This window comes from Mus pahari, chromosome 8, assembly GCF_900095145.1.
Source record: "Mus pahari chromosome 8, PAHARI_EIJ_v1.1, whole genome shotgun sequence".
In the NCBI taxonomy this organism is placed as follows: Eukaryota; Metazoa; Chordata; class Mammalia; order Rodentia; family Muridae; genus Mus; species Mus pahari.
The window spans coordinates 55,722,559-55,743,743 of NC_034597.1; the positions used below are offsets into that span (position 1 = coordinate 55,722,559).

The 21,185-nt window shown below is 43.4% G+C and overlaps 1 protein-coding gene across 2 annotated transcripts in view; it reads left to right on the top strand.

Moving 5' to 3' along the window:
* Kif13b (kinesin family member 13B) overlaps positions 1-21,185 on the top strand; it is a 161,374-nt gene that overhangs the window by 79,014 nt on the left and 61,175 nt on the right. For both annotated transcript variants that reach the window (XM_021203304.2, XM_029541336.1), the window contains exons 11-18: positions 7,068-7,280; positions 8,736-8,846; positions 9,746-9,880; positions 14,488-14,618; positions 17,097-17,183; positions 18,514-18,701; positions 19,143-19,353; positions 20,770-20,932. In XM_021203304.2, the coding sequence (XP_021058963.1) occupies positions 7,068-7,280; positions 8,736-8,846; positions 9,746-9,880; positions 14,488-14,618; positions 17,097-17,183; positions 18,514-18,701; positions 19,143-19,353; positions 20,770-20,932 (1,239 nt within the window). The remainder of the gene's footprint in view (positions 1-7,067; positions 7,281-8,735; positions 8,847-9,745; positions 9,881-14,487; positions 14,619-17,096; positions 17,184-18,513; positions 18,702-19,142; positions 19,354-20,769; positions 20,933-21,185) is intronic.

Consider the following 21,185-nt stretch of genomic DNA (forward strand, 5'->3'; position numbering starts at 1 on the left):
TGATGAATCAGGGATCAGGTAGCCATGTTCATGAGTGGCTGGTTTATGTGGACTGTGCTCTTAGTAAAGATTCATTGAGGCCCTCCATTTGACTTAGCCTGTTTTTGATTGAAAGTAAAGGAAGGTGTTCGTAATATGCGAAGAATGAACTAAAGATGTAATTGCAGCTTCTTTGTGATGATTCAGATTAAAAATAAAGCATGTTTGTTCAGTTTCTGTTATTAGTTTTTTTCCTTAAAGACTTGTATTATCTGTTTTATATCATATTTGATGTTTGCACCAAGAGCCTAAGTAGGGGGATCTAAAAACTTTCTCCAGAGCAGTAATGTTTGCCCCTCCAGTGCATGAATTCTTCTTTTTTTTTTTTTTTTGGTTTTTCGAGACAGGGTTTCTCTNTATAGCTCTGGCTGTCCTGGAACTCACTTTGTAGACCAGGCTGGCCTCGAACATCAGAAATCCGCCTGCCTCTGCCTCCCGAGTGCTGGGATCAAAGGTGTGCGCCACCACACCCGGCTTGCATGAATTCTTCTTTAACTCCTAGTCTATTCCCACCCCACAGCTGCTGATTGTCTTTCAGTGTTGGTGTAAGATTAGCACACCCCCAGCAGGACTTCCATTGAGCTCATAAAATGGATCACCTTTAAAGAGATGAATGTGTATATGGGGATACCAGAGGTCATGCTTGGTGTCATCTTCCTTGACTTTTGAGCCAGGGCCTCTCACTGGGATCCCGGGTTAGGAAGTTAGGCTAGGCTGAGTGGCCAGTGTGCTCCAGAGATCTGCCTGTTTAACTCCCCACAGCTGACATTACAGTCCTCTGCCACCACACCAGGCTTTTTGTGTAGGTGCTTGGGAGTGAAGCTCACTTGATGTTTATCACTGTCTGAATGTGGGTCTCCTAACTACAAGTGTGGCTATGAGTGCCCAGCTCCTACTTTGTGAACTGACTTTCTGACCCCACTTTTATTCTTTGTTTCTTAGTTTTTGTTTTTGAGACAGGGTAGTTTTGAGTGTGTATAGTTTTGCTGTCTTGGAACTCATTGTGTAGACCAGGCTGACTTTGAACTCACAGTGATCTGCCTGCCTTTGCCTCCTGAGTGCTAGGATTAAAAGGCTTGCACCACCACTGCCTGGCCCACTTTTAACTTTTTTAACTTTTTTAACTTTTTTATTTATGTATTATGTACACAGTGTTCTGCCTGCATATATGCTTGCATGACAGAAGAGGGTGCTAGACCTCACTATATAGATTGTGAGTCACCATGTAGTTGCTGGGAATTGAACTCAAGACCTCTGGAAGAGCAGTCAGTGCTCTTAACCTCCGAGCCATCTCTCCAGCCCCCACTTTTATTATTAATGTCAGTTCTCTAGTGGATGTCATGTGGATCTCTCACTGAACTGACAACCGTTTCCCTTGGACTTTCTTTGTCCAACCCACTCTTCTGTTTCTAAATTCACTAGAACTTTAAGTCTTTTTAGTAATTGTCCTCTAAGCCCTTAGAATCAAGGCCAGGTTCTTTAATGAATGGCTTCAAAGGCCCTTCCCAGCTGACCTCTCATCCTAGCCGTTATCTGTGCTCTCTGGCTTTGTAGGCTCTAGGCGAGTGAAGATGGCTGTTGTGCGTTAGAGCTTTATTCTTACTTGTCACTTCCTGCTCCTCTCTCCTATGCTTGCCAGTCTGGAGTGTCTTGTCTTCTAGGTTCCTTCTGCTCTTCGTGCTTCTAGACTCTGGGTTTAGCTCTTACAAAGCATTGCCTGTCCTATTAGATGGCAAACCCCACAAGGGGGAAGAGCAAGCAATCCCAGCTCTGGTCTGCTTTAGCACGCTGACCTTCGATGGGTAAGTCTCTCAGCCTTTCTGGGTCTCAATTTCCTAGCAGCACAATGAAGTAATTCGATTAGATGACTTCAGAGTTCTTTCAGCTTGAAAAAGAAAAATTCGGACTTCTAAAATGAAATTTCTTTCCAGTGTCCATTTAATTTGCATCACCACATTTGAAACAAAGCTTGTCTGATGTGCTTAATTAAGGAGTAAACAAGAAACTGTAAACTTTCTCTTGGATGCCTGCCCATTCTTTTGTTGCATTTTCCTTTTTGTTCAAGACAATGTGAGCATATTGCTGCTCCATGGTCATTTGGTAAATCAGGCATGGGGTGTGCCCAGTTTCCTTTTCTCTGCCTACTCATGCAGTGGCAGCTTGCTTTCACCCCTGTTGGTTATGGTTACAAGTCCTGTTTGTCATTCTTGTTTTTTGTGCCCATGGGTAGACTGTGGCATCGCTGGTAGGTGGAACCGCAGACCTTGAGACTTTCCTATCCTGTCTGAATGTGCATGGGGCTCCTCATGACAAACTGGAGCACTGACAATGTAAAATTAGTGTCTAGGAGTGAAAAGAGAATCAAGCAGTCCTGGCTGTACTTCTCAAAGTCCAGACTGGTTACATTTCTTGCCTTTCTATACATAAGAGCTAGCATATTTTCTTTAGTATACTTATATCTCTCTCTTTTTTCTTTTGAAAAATGAAAATTTCAGTAATGGAGGAGTAAGCATACATATATATTATTTTTGATGTATTGAGCTATTGATACCTTGTGAATTATTTTGTTTCTAATGTCAGGACAGAATAATTTGAAGTGGTGTCAGGTGATCTGACTCAGCCTTCAGGCCTGAAGTTGTGGTTGCCTGATGTGCTTGTTGTGGGTGTCTGTTGTGGGAAGGGAGGTGTGTTTGAAGTGAAAGTGGGTGTCTGTGTGGGAAGGGAGGTGTGTTTGAAGTGAAGGTGGAAAACCCTGGGATGGAGTAGTACCCAGTTTGCTAGGTCTAGATTCTTAGGCATGTTGTTGATGGGTTTGTTTGCTTGTTTTTGTGTTTTGTTTTTTTAGAACAACCCTGCTTTCCTCTCTAATAGAGTGGGGCTACTAATAGTTGAATTCACAAAAAGCAGAGAAATGTATAAAACTACAAAATTCTCTCAAATATTTATATGTATTAAAATTGGAAAAACTATATATATATATATATTTTTCCTGAGACAGGGTTTCTCTGTGTAGCCCTGGCTGTCCTGGAACTCACTCTGTAGACCAGGCTGGCCTCAAACTCAGAAATCTGCCTGCCTCTGCCTCCCAAGTGCTGGGATTAAAGGCGTGCGCCACCACGCCCGGCTTCAAAAAACTATATTTTTAAAATTAAGAGTTTTCTAAAGGTGAAATCGGCCAAATCTAAGTCAGCTTTCTTGTTATGTAGTAAATATCTCTGAATTTTAAATTGTTGTTCCTTGAGGTCGAATTTCTGAAAGGGGATATTGAATCTTTATATGTTCATGTATGTGGGTCTATGTACATGAGTGTGTGCATATGGAATCCAGAGGACAACCTTAGGTGTTGTTCCAAAGGCTCTGTACACCTTTAAAAACATAATTTTAGAAGTTTTATTTGTATGTATATAATGTTGGCTTGTGTGAGTGTATATGCACCACGAGCATGTAGTAGCTGGCAAAGGGCATCAAAACCACCTGAAACTGGTGTTGTAAACCACCTTTTGGGTACTGAGGACTGAACTCAGGTCCTCTGTGAGAGCAGTAAGTACTCTGAACTGCTGAGCAATCTCTGTAAGCTCTTCACTGTTTTTGAGACAGTCTCTCACTAGCTTGGAGCTCAACTAGTAGGTGAGCCTTTGCCCACAAGTTCTGGGAATCTGCCTTTCTCCATGGGATTGTAGGTACATACTGTCATGTTTAGCTTTTTACATGTATTTGAAGCACTGAATTTAAGTTCCTGCATTTGCAAAGCAAGTACTTTTGTGATTAAGCATTCTCTCAGCTCTGAATATTTTTTATGTGTGTGTATGTAGTGTATGTGCACATGTGTGTAATTGGGAACATGTGTATATGGGTGTGTATGCACTTTAGTTGGTATTGGTTTTTTCCTATATTGTTCTCCACTTTATACACTGGGACAGGGTCTTTCACCTGAACCCAGAACTTAGTGATTTAGCGTGTCTACCTGTCTTTCTTCAGGGAGCCCTGTCTTTGTGTCCCATGCTCTGGGATTATAGGTGGGCTGCTGTCCACTTGGCTTTTACACGAATGCTGGAAATCTGCTCTGATCCTAATGCTTGTATGGCACGTGCTTTCCCCACTGAGCCATACCCCAGGCCTGACTATTTTATGTAGTTCAGTTTTTTTATAATGCTCCCAAATGTTGCATGGTATAGAAATGTCTGCAGTTATCTACTGACATGTAACACCTTACTCCACAGGCAGTTTTAAGTGCTTGGAGCCAGGGCCCTATGAGCTGTAGTTTAAGTATAAGCCAAGGCTGTAATCATCTAGAGGCCTGAATCAGATGTGAGAGTATTGTTCACTTCCATGATGATACGCAGAACTCAAGGACCTGCTTCCATTTCCACTCCTGTGAGTCTCTTCGTAGGACCACCTTGCACCTCCTGAGAGCAAGGAGTGCCCTAAACAGAGAGCATCACCTGCTTTTAATTCAATATCAGAAATGACATGCCATCACCTCTGTCACCTTTGCTGTTTTGCCAGTTAGAGACCAGTCTATAAATGATGACCATCCAAGGGAAGAGCCAGCACTAGTTAGGACTCAGGAGGCTGGGATGGCTGAGAGTCTCTGCTGAAATGGGGTGACCTTCAACATCTTTTGCATGGTCAGTGGAGTGGGAGTTGATTTGGTAATTTAAAATTTTTGAGGTTAGCCAAGGACCAGCCTCAGCTTGGAGAGGGTTTTGAGAGGGGTGTTTGAGAGAGGTGAGAACAAACTGCTGCAAGTCAAATCGTGGGTCGGAGCTGGAGCTGCTGCCTCTGCTCTGTGGCTTCTCAGCTTGCTTGCTTCCTGTTGTGTTTTCTTCCCCTCTGATCTGCTTTCTCTCTGATCTGCTTTCTCTGGAGATCTCCAGACAGCTCTCTCTCTCTCTCTCTCGATCTCTCTCTCTCTCTCTCTCTCTCTCTCTCTCTCTCTCTCATATTCTCTCTGTTCTGCTGGAGACATTTCTCCAAACAGTTCTCTCTTGCTATTCTAAAAAATTTCTGTTAGCTTATCTCCTGTAGATCATAAACCCAGTCTTTTATTTTACATATCAACCCAGTCATTTACTCCTGGCTTCCTTTTAATTATCCTATGAATCACCATCCCGTGACCCCAGCCCCTTAATTCTTAGGAGACAGCAAGCACATATGTTCTTTTTTTACATTGCAAAAGAATTTAGAGATCTGTCTGCCTCTGTTAAACACAGCCAATAAACTAGCTGGGTGGGACCCTGTGCTGAAATTACCATTTCTACCAAACCAGAACCTGGATTTGATACCCTTGAACTCAGGAATCTACCTGCCTTTGTATCTTTTTTAACAAACGGGTTCATAGTCTAGCTGCCTTTGTCTCTTTAGATTTATGAAGCCCCTCACAAAATTCATATTGCATACTTGAGAAATCTGCATACTTGAGAAATATTGCATATTTTCAAACTCATGTTTTTAGAGTTCTTTTCCACAATCTTAAGGGCTGTCCTGAAGGTCCCAGTGTACACCATTTTGCTGAGACATTAGCCACACCTTCACATCCTAGATTCTGTCTCTGATTATCATGGAGTCATTAACATTAAGTGTGTGTGTGTGGTGGAATTCCTTGAAGGAAGAATGTAAAATATGTACATTATTATATAAACAAGCCTTATGCCCACAGCAGCCATTGACACTCCTGGAGGCCCACATCTGCTGGTCCTGTCAAAGGGGCACGAATTATGTCATTTTGTCCCCACCAAGACCATGCTGGACCAGCAAAGTGTTTCCCTTTTTCTTTTCAGTCCTGAGATATATGTAACCTAGAGCACATGTGCTCCGTAAATGTTCTGCAGAGTCACATTATTTTTGATGTTCTGATTAGCATTCGTTTTCCTGACTGTTGGAAACAGTTACTGGACCTGCAGATGATTAGCTTCTTTAGTACTTTGAATGAGCTTTGGGAGCCATTGTGTAGAGCATGTGTTAGTTTCTAGAATGCTAGCAGAGGGAAGAAAATGGAGCTTCTGGAACTCAGCATCTGGTGTGGAGGGCTCTAAACATCCCTTACATTTCAAAGCCTCACAAGGTTCCCAAGAACTTGTTTGTACCAGGAAGACAGGCAACACTGCGGAGGAGAGTGTAGGTGAGTCTCCTTGGGGCTGGGAGTGTGGCTCAGTGGCATAGTACTTGCCTCCCTACATGCTGAGCGCAGGAACCCTGGGTTCCATCCCTAGCACTACCAAATTCCCCAAAGGAGCTGACACCGTGCATGTCCAGTTCCTCTGAGGTTGGCTAGTCATTGAAGTCTTTTCATTGTGAGCAAAACTGCTCAGAATGGTATTACATTGCTTATTAAATGGAATATACTATCTTTCGATTAATTTTTACTTAAAAAATAGAATGTAATTTGTTGGGTTTTGTTATTTCTTGAAAAAGAATGAAAGGATTTATGGTTGTTTGGGGTTCTTTTTGTTTGTTTGTTTGTTTTTTAAAGATTTATTTATTATTATATGTAAGTACACTGTAGCTGTCTTCAGATGCACCAGAAGAGGGCATCAGATCTCATTAAGGATGGTTGTGAGCCACCATGTGGTTGCTGGGATTTGAACTCAGTACCTTCAGAAGAGCATTCGGTCCTCTTAACCACTAAGCCATCTCTCCAGTCCTCTTTTTGTTTATTAAGAAAAGTAGTTAGAGCTGGGCATAGAGGTGCTTTTAGTTCCAGTGCTCCAGAAGCAGAGGCTGGCAGATCTTTGAGATTGAGGTCAACAAGGTCTATAGACAGAGTTCCTGGACAGCCAGGACTACATAGAGAAACCCTGTCTCTAACCCTGCTGTTGCCACCACCCCCAGCCCCCTCCAAAAAAAGAAAAAAGTAATTGGCAGAGAAGAGACAATTCAGGGTTGAGCCTCATGGGGGTCTGCATGTGAACCCCTATTTTGTCTTAAATGTGTTTGGTCTTGGATTGTTTTATTCTTTCAGATTTTAGCTTTCTTATGTGATGTCTTCTTCCAACTTAAAAGACTCCTCACTGTTTTCTTCCTGGTAGGACAGTCTGGGAGGTAATAGCAAGACCGCCATGGTGGCCACTGTGAGCCCAGCTGCTGATAACTATGACGAAACCCTTTCAACCCTGAGGTACGCAGATCGAGCAAAGCACATCGTCAACCATGCTGTGGTGAATGAGGATCCTAATGCTCGGATTATCCGAGATCTGCGGGAAGAGGTGGAGAAGCTCCGGGAGCAGCTGACCAAGGCAGAGGTATGAGGCACAGCTGGACAGGCACTGCCACCGAGCCCATCTTGGCAAGCTGCTGTGTGAGGTTTCTTCCCCCATGCTGTTCTTTTCTTGAGGGGTTCTCTGTAGGAACTTTTTTTTCTTTTTGGCTGTTGAAACGGATTGGATAGGAGAGAATAAAGGGAGTAGGAAAAGTTTGTCTTTCCATTTTTGTCGAGACCACTGACAGACTAGAATGTGAAGGAAGAAAGAGAAATAGTAGGGAAATGTGATTTAATTTTGTGCAGAAACTGATAGGGAAGAGAACTGGATTTCTCCCCCTCGTTTGTTAGCCTGAGTCAGAACAGAAGACATCCTCCCCTTTAAAAACTCACCCCTTCCTGTTTTGGGTGTGTTATGTTTGTAGAGCAGCAATGTAAACTCTCAGGACAGAAGTAGAGAAGTCGCCAGAGCCGTGCAGTGTTCCTTCTGTGGCAGGAGATGCTTAGGTTCTGGAGCAAGGTTTGAAGATCACAGTGTAAGCATGAAATATCATACTCAGGGCTTGAGCTGTGCTTAGTGTTTCTGTCCCAGGGACCTGTCTGTGGAGCTGGCACCATAGTCCTTTCCTGTCCCATTACTCTTGTTATGGTAGGAAGGCAAGAAGCTTTGATACATGGTCACAACAGTTACTGTAATCATGTTTGGTTTTTTTTTTTTCCCTACTGAATTTTATCCTGATTTCACAATTCTTTAAGAATCTTGGGGCTTAGGTTTCTGTATTTCCTTTATTTATGTCACCATCTGGTTGTTTCTCTGTCTTTTTTTTTTTTTTTTTTTAAATAAATCCTTCTTTCTTTCAACTTTTTTTTTTAAGATTTATTTATTTATTTATTTATTTATTTATTTATTTATTTATTTATTATATGTAAGTACACTGTAGCTGTCTTTAGATGCACCAGAAGAGGGCATCAGATCTCATTAGGGATGGTTGTGAGCCACCATGTGGTTGCTGGGATTTGAACTCAGGACCTTCAGAAGAGCAGTTGGGTGCTCTTACCCGCTGAGCCATCTCACCAGCCCCGTTTTTCTGTCTTAAGACCAAGTGTTATTAACACTGTCCAGTTTGCAACATGTTCACATCTAACTTACATAGCTGTGAGTAAATTCTTGAAATCAACATTAGACAGAGATTGAGATGTAGCATGCTTTTGAATCTAGGTGTACAACCTATTGAAATGAAAATCATTAGTTCTCTAAAAATAGCTTGGAACGTATAGTTTCTTAAATGTAGAGGAATCCTCACAGTAGGTTGGAGGAAAGTTGTCTTTCTGAATGTGCCCTAGTTGCTTCGGTAGGCTCTGTGGACCATGGGGACTGAAACTTGCTGGAGTGGTGGAGGGCTCAGTGGCTGGTGACAGCCTATGCTCTTTCACATCCAGCTGATTGTTCTTTCCTGGCACTGAGCAGTTATGCCATGAAGTGACATTTTGTTTTTAGGCAATGAAATCTCCAGAGCTGAAAGATCGTCTGGAAGAATCCGAGAAACTCATCCAGGAAATGACTGTGACCTGGGAGGAAAAACTGAGGAAAACTGAGGAGATTGCGCAGGTTTGTGTTTGGGGCGATTGGCTATGGGATTCAGGTGGTGGTGGACATTGAACTTGAGACCCCATGCATGCTAAGCGAGCACCCCACTACTGAGCTATGTATTTTCATTAAGAATTTATACATGCATACGATGTATTTTGATCACAGGCATTTCCCACTTCTTCCCCCTAACTCTGTTGTTCACATACTAGTAGATGTGTGATCATTCACTGGGACATGACTTTCCTTCCCTCAGCAGCCATCAGTAATTTAGGGTAGAGGGATTCCTGAGCCCCTAGAGCCTCCATTCTGGAATGTTGACTGACTTGATCTTGTATGGAGTCAACCATAGCTCCAGTGAATTCAGGACTACAGTGGCCCTGCCATGACAAGGGCACTGTTTCTCCTCTCTCCTTCCCAAGTCCTGGCTCTTACAGTCTTTCTGTCTCTTCTTCCTTGATGGACCCTGATCTTGTGGGGGAGGGGTTGGATACAGATGTCCATTTTTGCCAAGCCCTAATTTTTAACTTTTAAACTTATTTTTATGTTTTAAATGTACACTGTTGTGGAGCTGGCCAGTGACTCTGATGGCCGTGACCTGAGAGGAGGCATTAAACTCTGTGTAATTCATGTGGCACAGGAAGGAATGTGAGTTTGATAAGATGTGAAGGAGAAGACCAGGGCAGCTTGAAAAGCCTTGTGAGCTTTATAGAGGTGACCTTCATTCACTCTGGCAAACTGGAGCTGTTTTATACATTTTAGAAAGAAGAGAAAAATGTGATTATCTTTACGTTTCTCAAGAATACTTTATTTGTAGGTAACATTGAAGGATAAAGATATGATGGTCTTCTGAGGCTGTCAGATCCTCTGTGTCTTGCTGCCTCTGTGCAGGAATCACCACTTCTCTGGTGTGTTTGCAGGAGCGGCAGAAGCAGCTTGAGAGCCTTGGCATATCTCTTCAGACTTCTGGAATCAAGGTTGGGGATGATAAGTGCTTCCTGGTTAACTTGAATGCTGACCCAGCTCTGAATGAACTCCTGGTGTACTACTTAAAGGTGAATGTCTTGCTTTTACAGAGCTGGAGCACTCTGTGAGATGTGGAGAACTGTGGTCCTTACTAATTGCTTTTAGTTCATCAATTGGAGTGAAGGGCAGTCTTGGGTTTTGGAAATCAGTTATTGTTGTCTGTCTTTGAATGATGTCATTGAACTATTTATATAAAAAGAATATTCTGATATTATTTCTAGTAAGTTAAATAATGTACCCACCATTATTTAACATAATTTATAGGAAGTACTTTTTTTTTTTTTGTTTGTTTTGTTTTTTTTTTTTTTTGTTTTTTCGAGACAGGGTTTCTCTGTTATAGCCCTGGCTGTCCTGGAACTCACTTTGTAGACCAGGCTGGCCTTGAACTCCGAAATTCGCCTGCCTCTGCCTCCCAAGTGCTGGGATCAAAGGCGTGCACCACCACCGCCCAGCTTAGGAAGTACTTTCTTAAACATAAGTGGAAATAGTTAAAGTTCTGACCTAGCAACATTTGATAGGAGATTGGTGTTTCCAATATCTTTTAGGAAAAATTTAACAGTTAAAATATCAACCTATTAGAAAAACAAAAAGGAGAGCAGATCACCTAGACACTGGGAGGATCAGAGTATGAAACAGAAAGCCAAACATAGTACACATTGAAACCCGAAAACCCCAGAAGACTGAAGAACCAGGCCTTTCCACATCAACCGTCAGCCAAGAACACGCCCCATAGACTTACCCCAGGAATTTGATGGAGGTATTTGACAGTTAAGAGGTTTCCTCTTCCCAGAGAGCTCTAGTTTGCTTCAAGTTGACAACTGATAAACAAACACCAACCAAGCAACACAGCTCGCTTCCTGCTTTTCATTGAGGAAATACTGGGATAATTGCTTAGCATCATTTTGACAAGTCCCCCTTTTTACTGAGTGTATTATATGATGTTTGGCAATGCTGTGAGTTAAACAATGTCTTTACACAAACACAAATGTATGTAGATCTAGTTCAGAGTCAAGACCTTTCTGGTTTTTTACACACTGGTGGAGGTTGCCTCTGGCCAGCTTCCTGGGTTCATGTGAAGATTGAATATATAGGCAAATTTTATAGACAGAAACACTGCACAGTTCTAATGAATTCCCTATTCTGCTTCTCCCACACATGCTATTTTTGCCTATAAAAGTAGTATATTGGGTTGTAGAAAAGGTTCAGTTGTTAAAGAGCACTGCTACTCTTCTAGAAGATCCTGGGTTTGATTCATAGCACCCATATGGTGACTTACAACTGTCTGTAACCACAGCCAGAAGTGGTGGTGCAGGCCTTTAATATCAGCAGAGACAGGAGGATCTCTAGTTCAAGGCCAGCCTGTTCCAGGATAGTCAGAGCTACATAGTGAGAGACCCTATATCAAACCAAACCAAATAAATCCAACTGTCTGCAACTCCAGTTCTAGGCATCCAGTACCCTCTTCTGGCTTCCAAGGGTACCAGGCATGCAAGTGACTCATAGACATACTTGCAAACAAAGTACCCATACACATAAAATAACTAAAACATTAAAAATAATATGTCTTTGCAGTTCACATGACACTTTTGAACAGTAATGACAGCCTTTTTTTATATTTACTGTATACTGTGTGTTTGCATATGTACACAACAGATGTGTGTGGTGTGGGCATGCATGTGATGATTAGGGATCAGCCTTGGGTGTGATGCTCATAAAAGACCTCCCCTCCTTTGAGATCATGTCTCTCTTTGGTCTGACATTCACCAATTAGTCAGGGTTGCCCAGCAGGTGAGCCCCAGGTAGCAAGCATACCTGGAATTTGCAAGTGGGTTCTAGAGTCAAACCCAAGTCCTCATGTTTGCAAGACAAGAATGTTCTCTCTCTTTCCTAGTCCAGCATCTGAAGTTAGAACAGAGGCAGCAGGCACTGTGGACTTCAGGAATATGCACAGTAGAATGGGACTGAGGCACACTGACCTAGGTTCCCAGAGTCTGGAATTAGTTCTATTTAAGAGATGATACAGTGCAAATTATAGGATGAACAGAAAACCAAAATAAAATAACCCACAAAAAGAGCAACCTGGTTGATGTCTGTTCTATAAGTAAAAAGTTGAGTTTTAATAATTTTATCAGTAGCTGTTTGGAAAGAGACTTTTGGAGAAGTCAGAACATTGCTGGCCCCTTGTGTGGATGGAGGAGCTGGTTCTCTTCCAGAATGGTTAGCCCCATTTGGGCTCAGTCTGAAGCAGTGCCAGGCTCACCCAATGGCAAGATCATACTCATGACACGGCACATTCAGAAGGGTGAGCTTAGTCCAAGAACGATCTCTTCTTAGAAAATGCCACAATGTGGGCTGTGAGAATCTGGAGGCTGCACTTTAAGTCAGTTTATGTGGATGCCACTTGAGATGTGATGACCTTACCTCTAGGTGACTCTCCCCACATCATCTCTGATATCCTTCCTGTGTTCAGGCTATAGGAGTTTCTCCTCTACAACATGCCCCTCCATCTATATTCTGCTATATCTCATACTGCAAGCTTTTGGAATCCTTACACAGATAGAAACACAGTCCTTCACTAAATCACCCTATTTTGCTTACCTTGTATCATTTTAATGCAGCTTTAGGTATTCATTAGATAACCTTTTGTGTGGGGGTGGGGGTGGGGTAGGGTGGGGGGAGGAGCATGTTTCTGAAATGGGTCTCAGGCTGAACTTGAATTAACTAGCTTCCTGACTCAGCCTCTGAGGGATGGGATTATAGGCCTGTGCATACTTAGGAGATAGTCTTTGAGAAATCTGTTTTCTGTTGTTGCTTACAGCACACACTGTTGACTTAAACACTGAGAGTTAAGGAGTTCACATAGTTGAGCCTTTTGAAGATAGTGTCTGGGATCCTAGTGTACCTTCCAAATCACTATAGACTCAAGTGAGAGACTGAGTTTGTCCTTTAAAATATAAACTCTACCTGGAACTCTACAGTTTGTGTCTCTAGGGATCAGTGCCTTTCTGATATTTGGTGCTCAGAATATTTGTTGAAAAATGAATTTCTTTTTCTAAAACTTGGATTATACCTTTGTCTGAGTTGGTGTCTTCTGTTCCTGGTGACTTGTAATTCACTCTGTTTACAGGTACCACTGCAGAATGTATCTTTTGTTGGTTGTACCATCTATAAGAGTCTTGGATAGGTTACAGTTCAAACAAAGAGGAAAATAGCATTTGCAAAACAGAAACTCAGTAACGACTGGTTCTTAAAAGTCACGAGGGCACAGAGCAGGTAGAAATCAGGATATCCCTGCCTTGTACAGATTCTATGATATTTGTGATAGTGGGTATTAGGTATTTTCTCTCCTCTGAGTGACATAAATATAGACCAGATCAGACCAGATTAAAAGCAGATAAATTCAGGTTTATTAGGTGCTGTTCCCAGGGAAGGTTCATCTGTCCCAAAGAACAGGGCTAGGGAAATCTTGAACCCTGGCTAAGGCAAGGAGGTTTTATAGACCTTCGTTTTGTAAGCCATGATGAATTGGAACTGTACCCAGGGATGATCAGATGTTTTGGAACCATTCCTTTCTAATGTTTTCAGTGTGGGTGGGGTTGGGAGAAGGAGGGCAGACAGGGTTTTCCAGCTTGTCTAGGGGAGAGCAGTGGGCTCTAGCTGAACAGTGGGCAAGAAGCCCCTTTCATTGTCAGGGTAGGAATTGATCTGGGACAACCTGATGGTGACTACAGTTCTGAAGATATGACACTAAAAGCTGAGATAGAGGGATTGGAGAGATGATTCAGTGCTTAAGATCACTGGTTGCTCTTCCAGAGGACCTGGGTTTAATTCCAAGCACTCACGTGCTAACTCAACCACTGTCTGCAACTCCAGTCCCTCAGGATCTGAAGTCATCCTGTGGACTGCATAGGCTCTGTCTGCCCATGGTCCACAGACATACATGCACGCAAAACATACATATCCTTGAAAATTAAAGAAAAAAATATCTTAAGGAAAAAAAAAAGACTCTGAAATGAGGCTCACGTGTGGAGGCCAGCAGAAAACTCGTGGAAGTCAGTTCTCTTTCTGCCATGCTGGGTCTGGGGATGGACTCAGGTTGTCAGGGTTGGCACAGGTGCCCTTCCCTGCCGAGTCATCTTGCGGTCCCCATATGCTTTCTTTAAATACTTTTTAACCTTTGTAGTGTCTCATTTTGATTGAGACCAAGTAGTTTTATTCTGGTTTTTTTCTTCCTTTTTTTGTCTCCTGAAAGAGTCTCAGGTCGCCATAGCTTGCTCAGAGGCAGTTCTCAAACTCCTGATCCTTCTTTCTCCACCTACAAGGGCCAGCTCTGAAACTGTAATTTTCAGACCATATTTTGATATATTATTGATACATAGCTTAAACTCTGAGAGTGATATTTAATATTTAGAATCAAGATGGTAACAAATAGCAAGTGTAAACAGACATGAATGTAAACTTTTATCTTGAGCTTAAGTAAGACAGCTACTGGAGGGATATTGCTCCTTTTAAGGAATTGGAGCTCATGTAATGAACTTTGGGGGCCACTGTCCATTTGCTTTCAGAGTGTGTGGCTGAGGCTGCTGAGTGAAGTGGGTGTTAGCAGTATTCAAAGTGAACTCTGCTTCTTTCTTAGGAGCACACACTGATAGGGTCGGCCAATTCTCAGGACATCCAGCTCTGCGGGATGGGCATCCTCCCTGAGCACGGCATCATAGACATCACGCCCGAGGGCCAGGTTGTGCTGACTCCTCAGAAGAGCACCAGGTAACATGCTTAAGTTAGTGTGAATACATGAGCTGTAGGGGGACTGAGGGACATTGGCCTGCTTTTATCTTCAGCCTTCTAAAGTCACCCTGTCACGTGCCACGCCCTTTCTATTTAATCTTAGCATCTATCATTCCCACTGCCCACTTCCATGTTGTTATTTTTAAAAAATATTTATTTACTTTTTAATTATGTGTATGTATATATGTATGTATTCTGTGTATGTATATGGGGCTATGCATATGGGTGCAGATGGTTAAGGAGGCCAGAGGTGTCAGATTCTGTCAAGCTGGAGTTATAGGTGGTTGTGACTACAAGGAGTATAAGCCACCTGATGTGGGTACTGGGAATCGAACTCAGGTATTCAGGTATTCTGGTTCTTAGCCACTCCAGCTCCTTCACTGTATCTTTATGTGAAACTTGTCTAGGCTGCTTCCATTTCCTGCCCTGCTGGTAGACTCACCTTTGGTTTGGGTAGGAAGTCACTAGACTTCTCTTCTGCTCTGCCATTCTTTTAACTTGTTACGTCCCATTTGACTCTTGGGAGTTCCCTGTTAGCTACACTTTTAATGATGGAAGTGATTCCCTAACCCTCTCTCATACAGTCAAAACCCAGTTCTACTCAGTACATCCTGACACCCCATCATTGTCACATGCAGTTATTCCATATACTGCCCCCAAGTCTGAATGATGAATCTAAGGAGTTCAGCTTAGGATAACTTCCCAGTGGTCTTTGGGTGGAGGATATGGACAATAGTTTTCCAGAACTTGAAGTTCTTATTAAAGATGCACTTTTGTCGCTGGCAATAAACGCTGCCAGTTGTTCTCCGTGGCAATAGGCTCCCTCTGTTCACTGCTCACCAGGAAGACTGAAGTGCTGTTTTGTGTGTGTCAGGGCATCTTTGCCATAAAGCAGTGGTTTAAAGTTTCCTGGAAACTTCTCATCTTATCAGCTGTGATAGTAAAGGTGTTCTATGCTTAGGGGTCAGGGTTTACTCAGGGTTTGTACAGTGCATTACTGCTTAGTCCTAGGACAGTCCAGTGGAACATTTCTCTCTGATGAGACTGTGTGTGCAGTTTCAGCAGGGTAGCTCAAGGTTTATGAGTGTCAGCACAGGGGACAGGCTGCTGATCAGCGTGGTCTATATGAGTTTTAGACAGGACAGCAGTCAGACTCGTAATTGGCATAGTCTATATGAATGTCAGCTCTGCCTCCTGTGTTTCTTTTTTAACTCATTGTATTTGGAGAATGGTACCATAAAGCCTTAGGTGTGCTAAGTTTAGCACATCACAACTCTATATTTGAGCTTGTGCTTTGAATGGCTATACCAATAGAAGCAAAAGGGTCAGTTTTAGTGTTTAAGAATTCACACGGGGAGCAAGGTTTGAATGGAAATAAGAATTTGTGTGGCTGGAAATACATAGGAAATCATGGCGGCATAAAGCCAGGTAAGAGTGTAACTTAGTCAGCTGTGGTGCCTAGTACTGGGGAGGCTAAGGCAAAAGGATCATGAGCTCAAGGCTTATATAGTGAGAGCCTGTCTCAACAAACCGAACAAGGTTTATAGCTTTACAGAGCTTAAAGAAACTCAGACACCGAGTTCAGCAGGCTCTGCAGAGGAAGTGGAATCCAGAGTAGACTAGGATTGTGAAGAAGACTCTAGAGGCTGGAGAGGGTGGAATTTTGTCTCCATGAAACAATAAACACTTCCCCTGTGGAGGAAGGGTTGATCATGTTTCGTGTACAGAAAAAGAAATCTAGTTTCAGAGGAGCTGAGTTTCACTGGAAGAGAGAAGGAGGAGAAGCAGAGGACCTCCTTGTGAAAGAAAGGGCAGGCCTTCCATGTCAGGTTAAAGAATTTGTACTTGACGGCCCACTTGTCAGCCTGTGAGTCACTTGGCAGGACCGAGGCGTGGGGCTGGTATCCTGAGAATATGCACAGGCGTAGTTTGCTGCTTGTTTCCTGTGCTTCCAAATTCCTTCCATGCTAGTGTTCTACCCACCATGTCTACTGTGGGAGTGTGCTATCGAACTAAACAGCGTGGCTGGGAGGATTGAAGATGGCAGAATTCCTTGGGCAGAATTCCCTGGAGGTCTCATGTTGCGTCCCTGGTCTCTGCCACTGTTTCTAGAACCTGGCCACTTGGCTGACTCTTTATCCACCTGGGTTGGCTGTGCTTTGTTCATTACTCTGTCTTTCACTTTTATCACTATCTTGGCTCCATATTTATTTCTCCTTACTGTCCAAGGTGGTCAGAGTTTTGAGAAACAGATTGATTTCTGACAGTGTCATCAGTGAATATGTAGAACTTTTAAGACTGGAATAGTAATGCTTAATGTCATCAGTATTTGAGGTGAGTAAAGATGTAACTACAAATATTTAAATTTACCAAAGGCAGGTTTTCTTTGAGGAAAATGAGGGCAGTGGAAGCAGAGAGTGTGGTAATCCTATTCATGGTGTCTTCTTTCCCCCACAGAACATTTGTCAATGGGTCTTCTGTCTCCAGCCCCATCCAGCTGCACCATGGGGACAGGATACTCTGGGGAAACAACCATTTCTTCAGGTATGACATAGCTCACATCCCTGAAACATGGGAGCCATTGAAGGTCATGTTCTGAAACAGAAAAGTCATTTTAAGTGTGAACATCATAAAATGATACCTTATCATATGTGTTCATGTTTGTATGATTATGTTGCATGCATAGCTTATATGTTTATTCATATATATGTGAACCCTGGGGGCTTAGAATGTCATCTCCTCATCAAAAGTACTAAGCTTTTGTACTTTTCTTTGTTTTCCTTCCCAGTGTAAGATCCCCTACCCACCCACCCCCACCCCCCAAAAAAATCTGGCATCAGAATGACTTAATGTTTTTTCTAATGGGTTTGCTCTCTCTGTCATCAGCTGTCTGTCTGTACACACTGCTGTTTTTCCTTCTGTCTGAAAAGCAGTAGTGAAAAGCTGGATGTAGTTTCCTTCTCCCAGAAAGAGGCTGGTGGTTGCTTTCAGCTTTGAGTTTCAGCACACCAGACACTGATGGCTTTAAGCAGGTCATATATTCTGAGACAGAATGAGAAGTCCTGGAATGGTGGCTGCTAGAGTGAGCTGTGCCCCCCCAGAAAGGCCATGGCTGTGGTCTACCATTTTCTTGGCATTTCCCCCATGGCTTAGCTGTGCCCCTGCAGCTGTGAAAGAGCCATTCAGCTCACAGGGACAAAAGGGCTGCAAAGGATGTAGCATCAGCCTTATCGTCCTCTTGTCAGGGCACTAATAGCCTTCCTCATAGTCCCCTTGGGTGGACTCTGTGCAGTAGCTACAAGAGAGGCTGCAAAGGAAGGGTCTCATCTGTGACCACAACACTGATTCCCAAACGTGGCTGCTGTTGTGTTGGTAAGGCAGACTGGCCGTTGTAGAATTCAAAACCTCGTCTCTTCTCTTTGTCCTTGGCCAATGTGCTTTAGCTGTCAAATGGACTTTTCTCATAACTGTCGCGGATCCTTACCTGAATGGACTTGCTGTTTGACTTTAGAGGAAAGGTTAGCTGGGTGCAAGCTTATGGGGAATTCTTTCCTGCATTTTGCTTTTCACACTAAAGTGTTGCTAGCTGGTCTTGAAGCCCCTCAGATGGTGCTGTATGGCCTTTATGTACACTGTGGTGTTTTACTTCTAAAATCTCTGGAAACTTGTTCTCCATTCTGAGGTGCTTTTCTGTATCACCCAGCTTGCAAAAGCTGTGTTCACTCTGCTGTAACCACATGTACACATGTGGATGTCTTATGTCTACTACTAGAATATGAAGCTGTGCCGCCTCGAGCAGATGTCAGTATGTAAGGAATAGAATCAGTAAGTATCCCTGTTAATTTAAAAGTAATGTCTCTTATTTCACTCCAAGACTCAATCTACCAAAAAAGAAAAAGAAAGAGCGAGAGGACGAGGACCGTGAGGCATCCCTGAAAAACGACAGCAGTTCTGAGCAGCTGGATGCCGACGGTGACTCCTCCAGTGAGGTGTCCAGCGAGATCAACTTCAACTTTGAATATGCACAGATGGAGGTGACCATGAAGGCTCTGGGCAGCAATGGTGAGCACAGGCTGTGCTTACAGGAGGGGCTGAGTGTGTTTCTGATGATGCTTTCTCTGGATGACCTCTGAACTCTGTACTCTTGTCTATAATCGATTGTATTTGCAGAACATTCACTTTCTCTGCTGTGATGGACAAATCGCTGCAAACTTGTCCTCATGAGTGGGATTTCCTAGGTTTCAAGAGTGGCTGCCATTGGCTTCTTCTTATATTTCTAGAGCAATTGCCACAACCTAAGTTTCATGCAGAACATATTTTAGCCCTGTCTTTTTTTTCTGCAGACAGTGTGACGTCTATCTAAAGTGTGTAACACAAGTCACTGGCAGTAAGAAAGCCAGATTGTCTCAGGTGGTATTGGGTTATGGCAGTTCGAATGATGGTTATCTGAAGTATATCATTCTTTCCCACTCATTAGGCTTCTTTTTCTTCACACATGTTCAGACCCAATGCAGTCCATACTGAGCAGCCTAGAACAGCAGCATGAGGAGGAGAAGCGGTCTGCTCTTGAGCGCCAGAGGCTCATGTATGAACACGAACTAGAACAGCTCCGAAGGAGGCTGTCTCCTGAGAGGCAGAACTGCCGCGGTGTGGACCGGCTCTCCTTCCACTCACCCAGCGCCCAGCAGCGCTTGAAACAGTGGGCTGAGGAGAGGTAAGTATGCAGGACAGCCTGATTTGGGTAGCTCTTGTTCCCCTACCTGGGAGGTTCTCGGTGTTAGCGCCGGGAACACTCGCCGGTCTCCCTCCCTTCCTCCTCCCCCTTGCTTCTTTCCCACCTCTCCCTTCTCTTTTACTCCCTCTCACGTTTTCCCTTTTCTTTTTCTTTTTTGTTATTTTGCAACAGTCTTTTTTTTTTTAAGATTTATTTTTCTATTTTATTTATATGAGTACACTGTTGCTGTCTTCAGACACACCAGAAGAGGTCATCAGATCTGATTGCAGATGGTTGTGAGCCACCATGTGGTTCCTGGGAATTGAACTCAGGACCTCTGGAAGAACAGGCTGTGCTCTTAACCACTGAGCCATCTCTCCAGTCCCCTGCAACAGTCTTATACACATGTATAAGTTGGCTTTGAAATCACTCTGTAGCCTAGATATACCTGGAACATAGAATCCTCCTGCCTCAGCACTCTGAGCACTGTGATTGCAGGTCTCTGCTTATGTGCTGCTTCTCTCTGTCTTTTCCCTTCTCTCTGTGTCTCTTTAACATCACCAAGGATTGAACTCATGGCTTAGAGCATGCTAGGCAGGCACTCTACCACCACACTGCAATCTAGCTCTTACTTTTCATTTTTGGAAAGATGGGAATTGCTGGTACATTCAGGTTTCTTTAAAACTGCCCATGTTATCTGCATTTGTGATGCACACCCCTAATCCTAACACTCAGAAGACTGAGGCAGGCAGATCTCTGCAAGTTCAAGACCACCCTGGTCTCAGGGAAAGTTCCAGGTCAGCCAGGGCTACGTAGAGAGAACCTGTCTCAAGAAAACCGTCACCAACAAAAGACCATGTTAGATACTGCCCATTTTCAGTCCATGTGACCTTTGGCTTTGAATAAAGACTATTTTAGTACTGTATCATGCTTTAGATTCTGAAGGTTGGTAGATTTTTCTTTTTAAAGGAGGAAAGAAAGTTGATATCTGGACTGGTGAGGTGAGGTAGGTACAGCATGATGCTGATATGATGCGGCGTACCAGCTTGATCTCTTATGGCCTAATTAGCATGGCACTAAATGCCACCGCCCATGGTTGGAGAGTGCAGCACTAACCTCATGTTACTCTGACCTGCGTACAAGCATCATCCCTGTGTGCTGGAAACTGACGGGCATGTCGAGTCTGCAGTCCTACTGCCAGGACCTTGACTTGGTCAGGATGCTTTGTTTCATATGCTGTGCAAGGAATGCTGTGCTTGTGACATGGTCCAGAGACCAGTGTGTGCATGGGGCGGTGTCACTACCCTGTTCCTGTATGCAGAAGAGAGTGGTGAATGTGACCATGGCCTCCCATATGCTGTTTTGTGTGTTATTGCTACCTGCCTCTACCAGTCCTGTTTTTATTTTATCTTAAAGAGAAGCAACATTGAATAACAGCTTGATGAGGCTGAGGGAGCAGATTGTAAAGGCCAACCTGCTGGTTCGGGAAGCTAGTTACATCGCAGAAGAGTTGGATAAAAGAACCGAGTATAAAGTTACCCTCCAGATTCCAGCCTCCAGTCTGGATGCCAATAGGAAGGTGAGGTGTCCATCCTCTACACAGCAGGGATGCCATCCCAGAGGCTGTACTGGGCTCGACCCTCATGATGGGATTAGTGGGAAGCTAGTTCCTTCTATTTTCTGAGTTGTATCTGTCTCTGTGTGTACATGCTTATGTCTGTTAGCTGCTAGGCATGCACTCCTTGCTCCTTTTGGGCCAATCCATCTTCATACCTGCTTTTTGTTGTTATTTGAGACAAGGCCTCAAATTCAAGGCAATCCTCCTGCCTCAG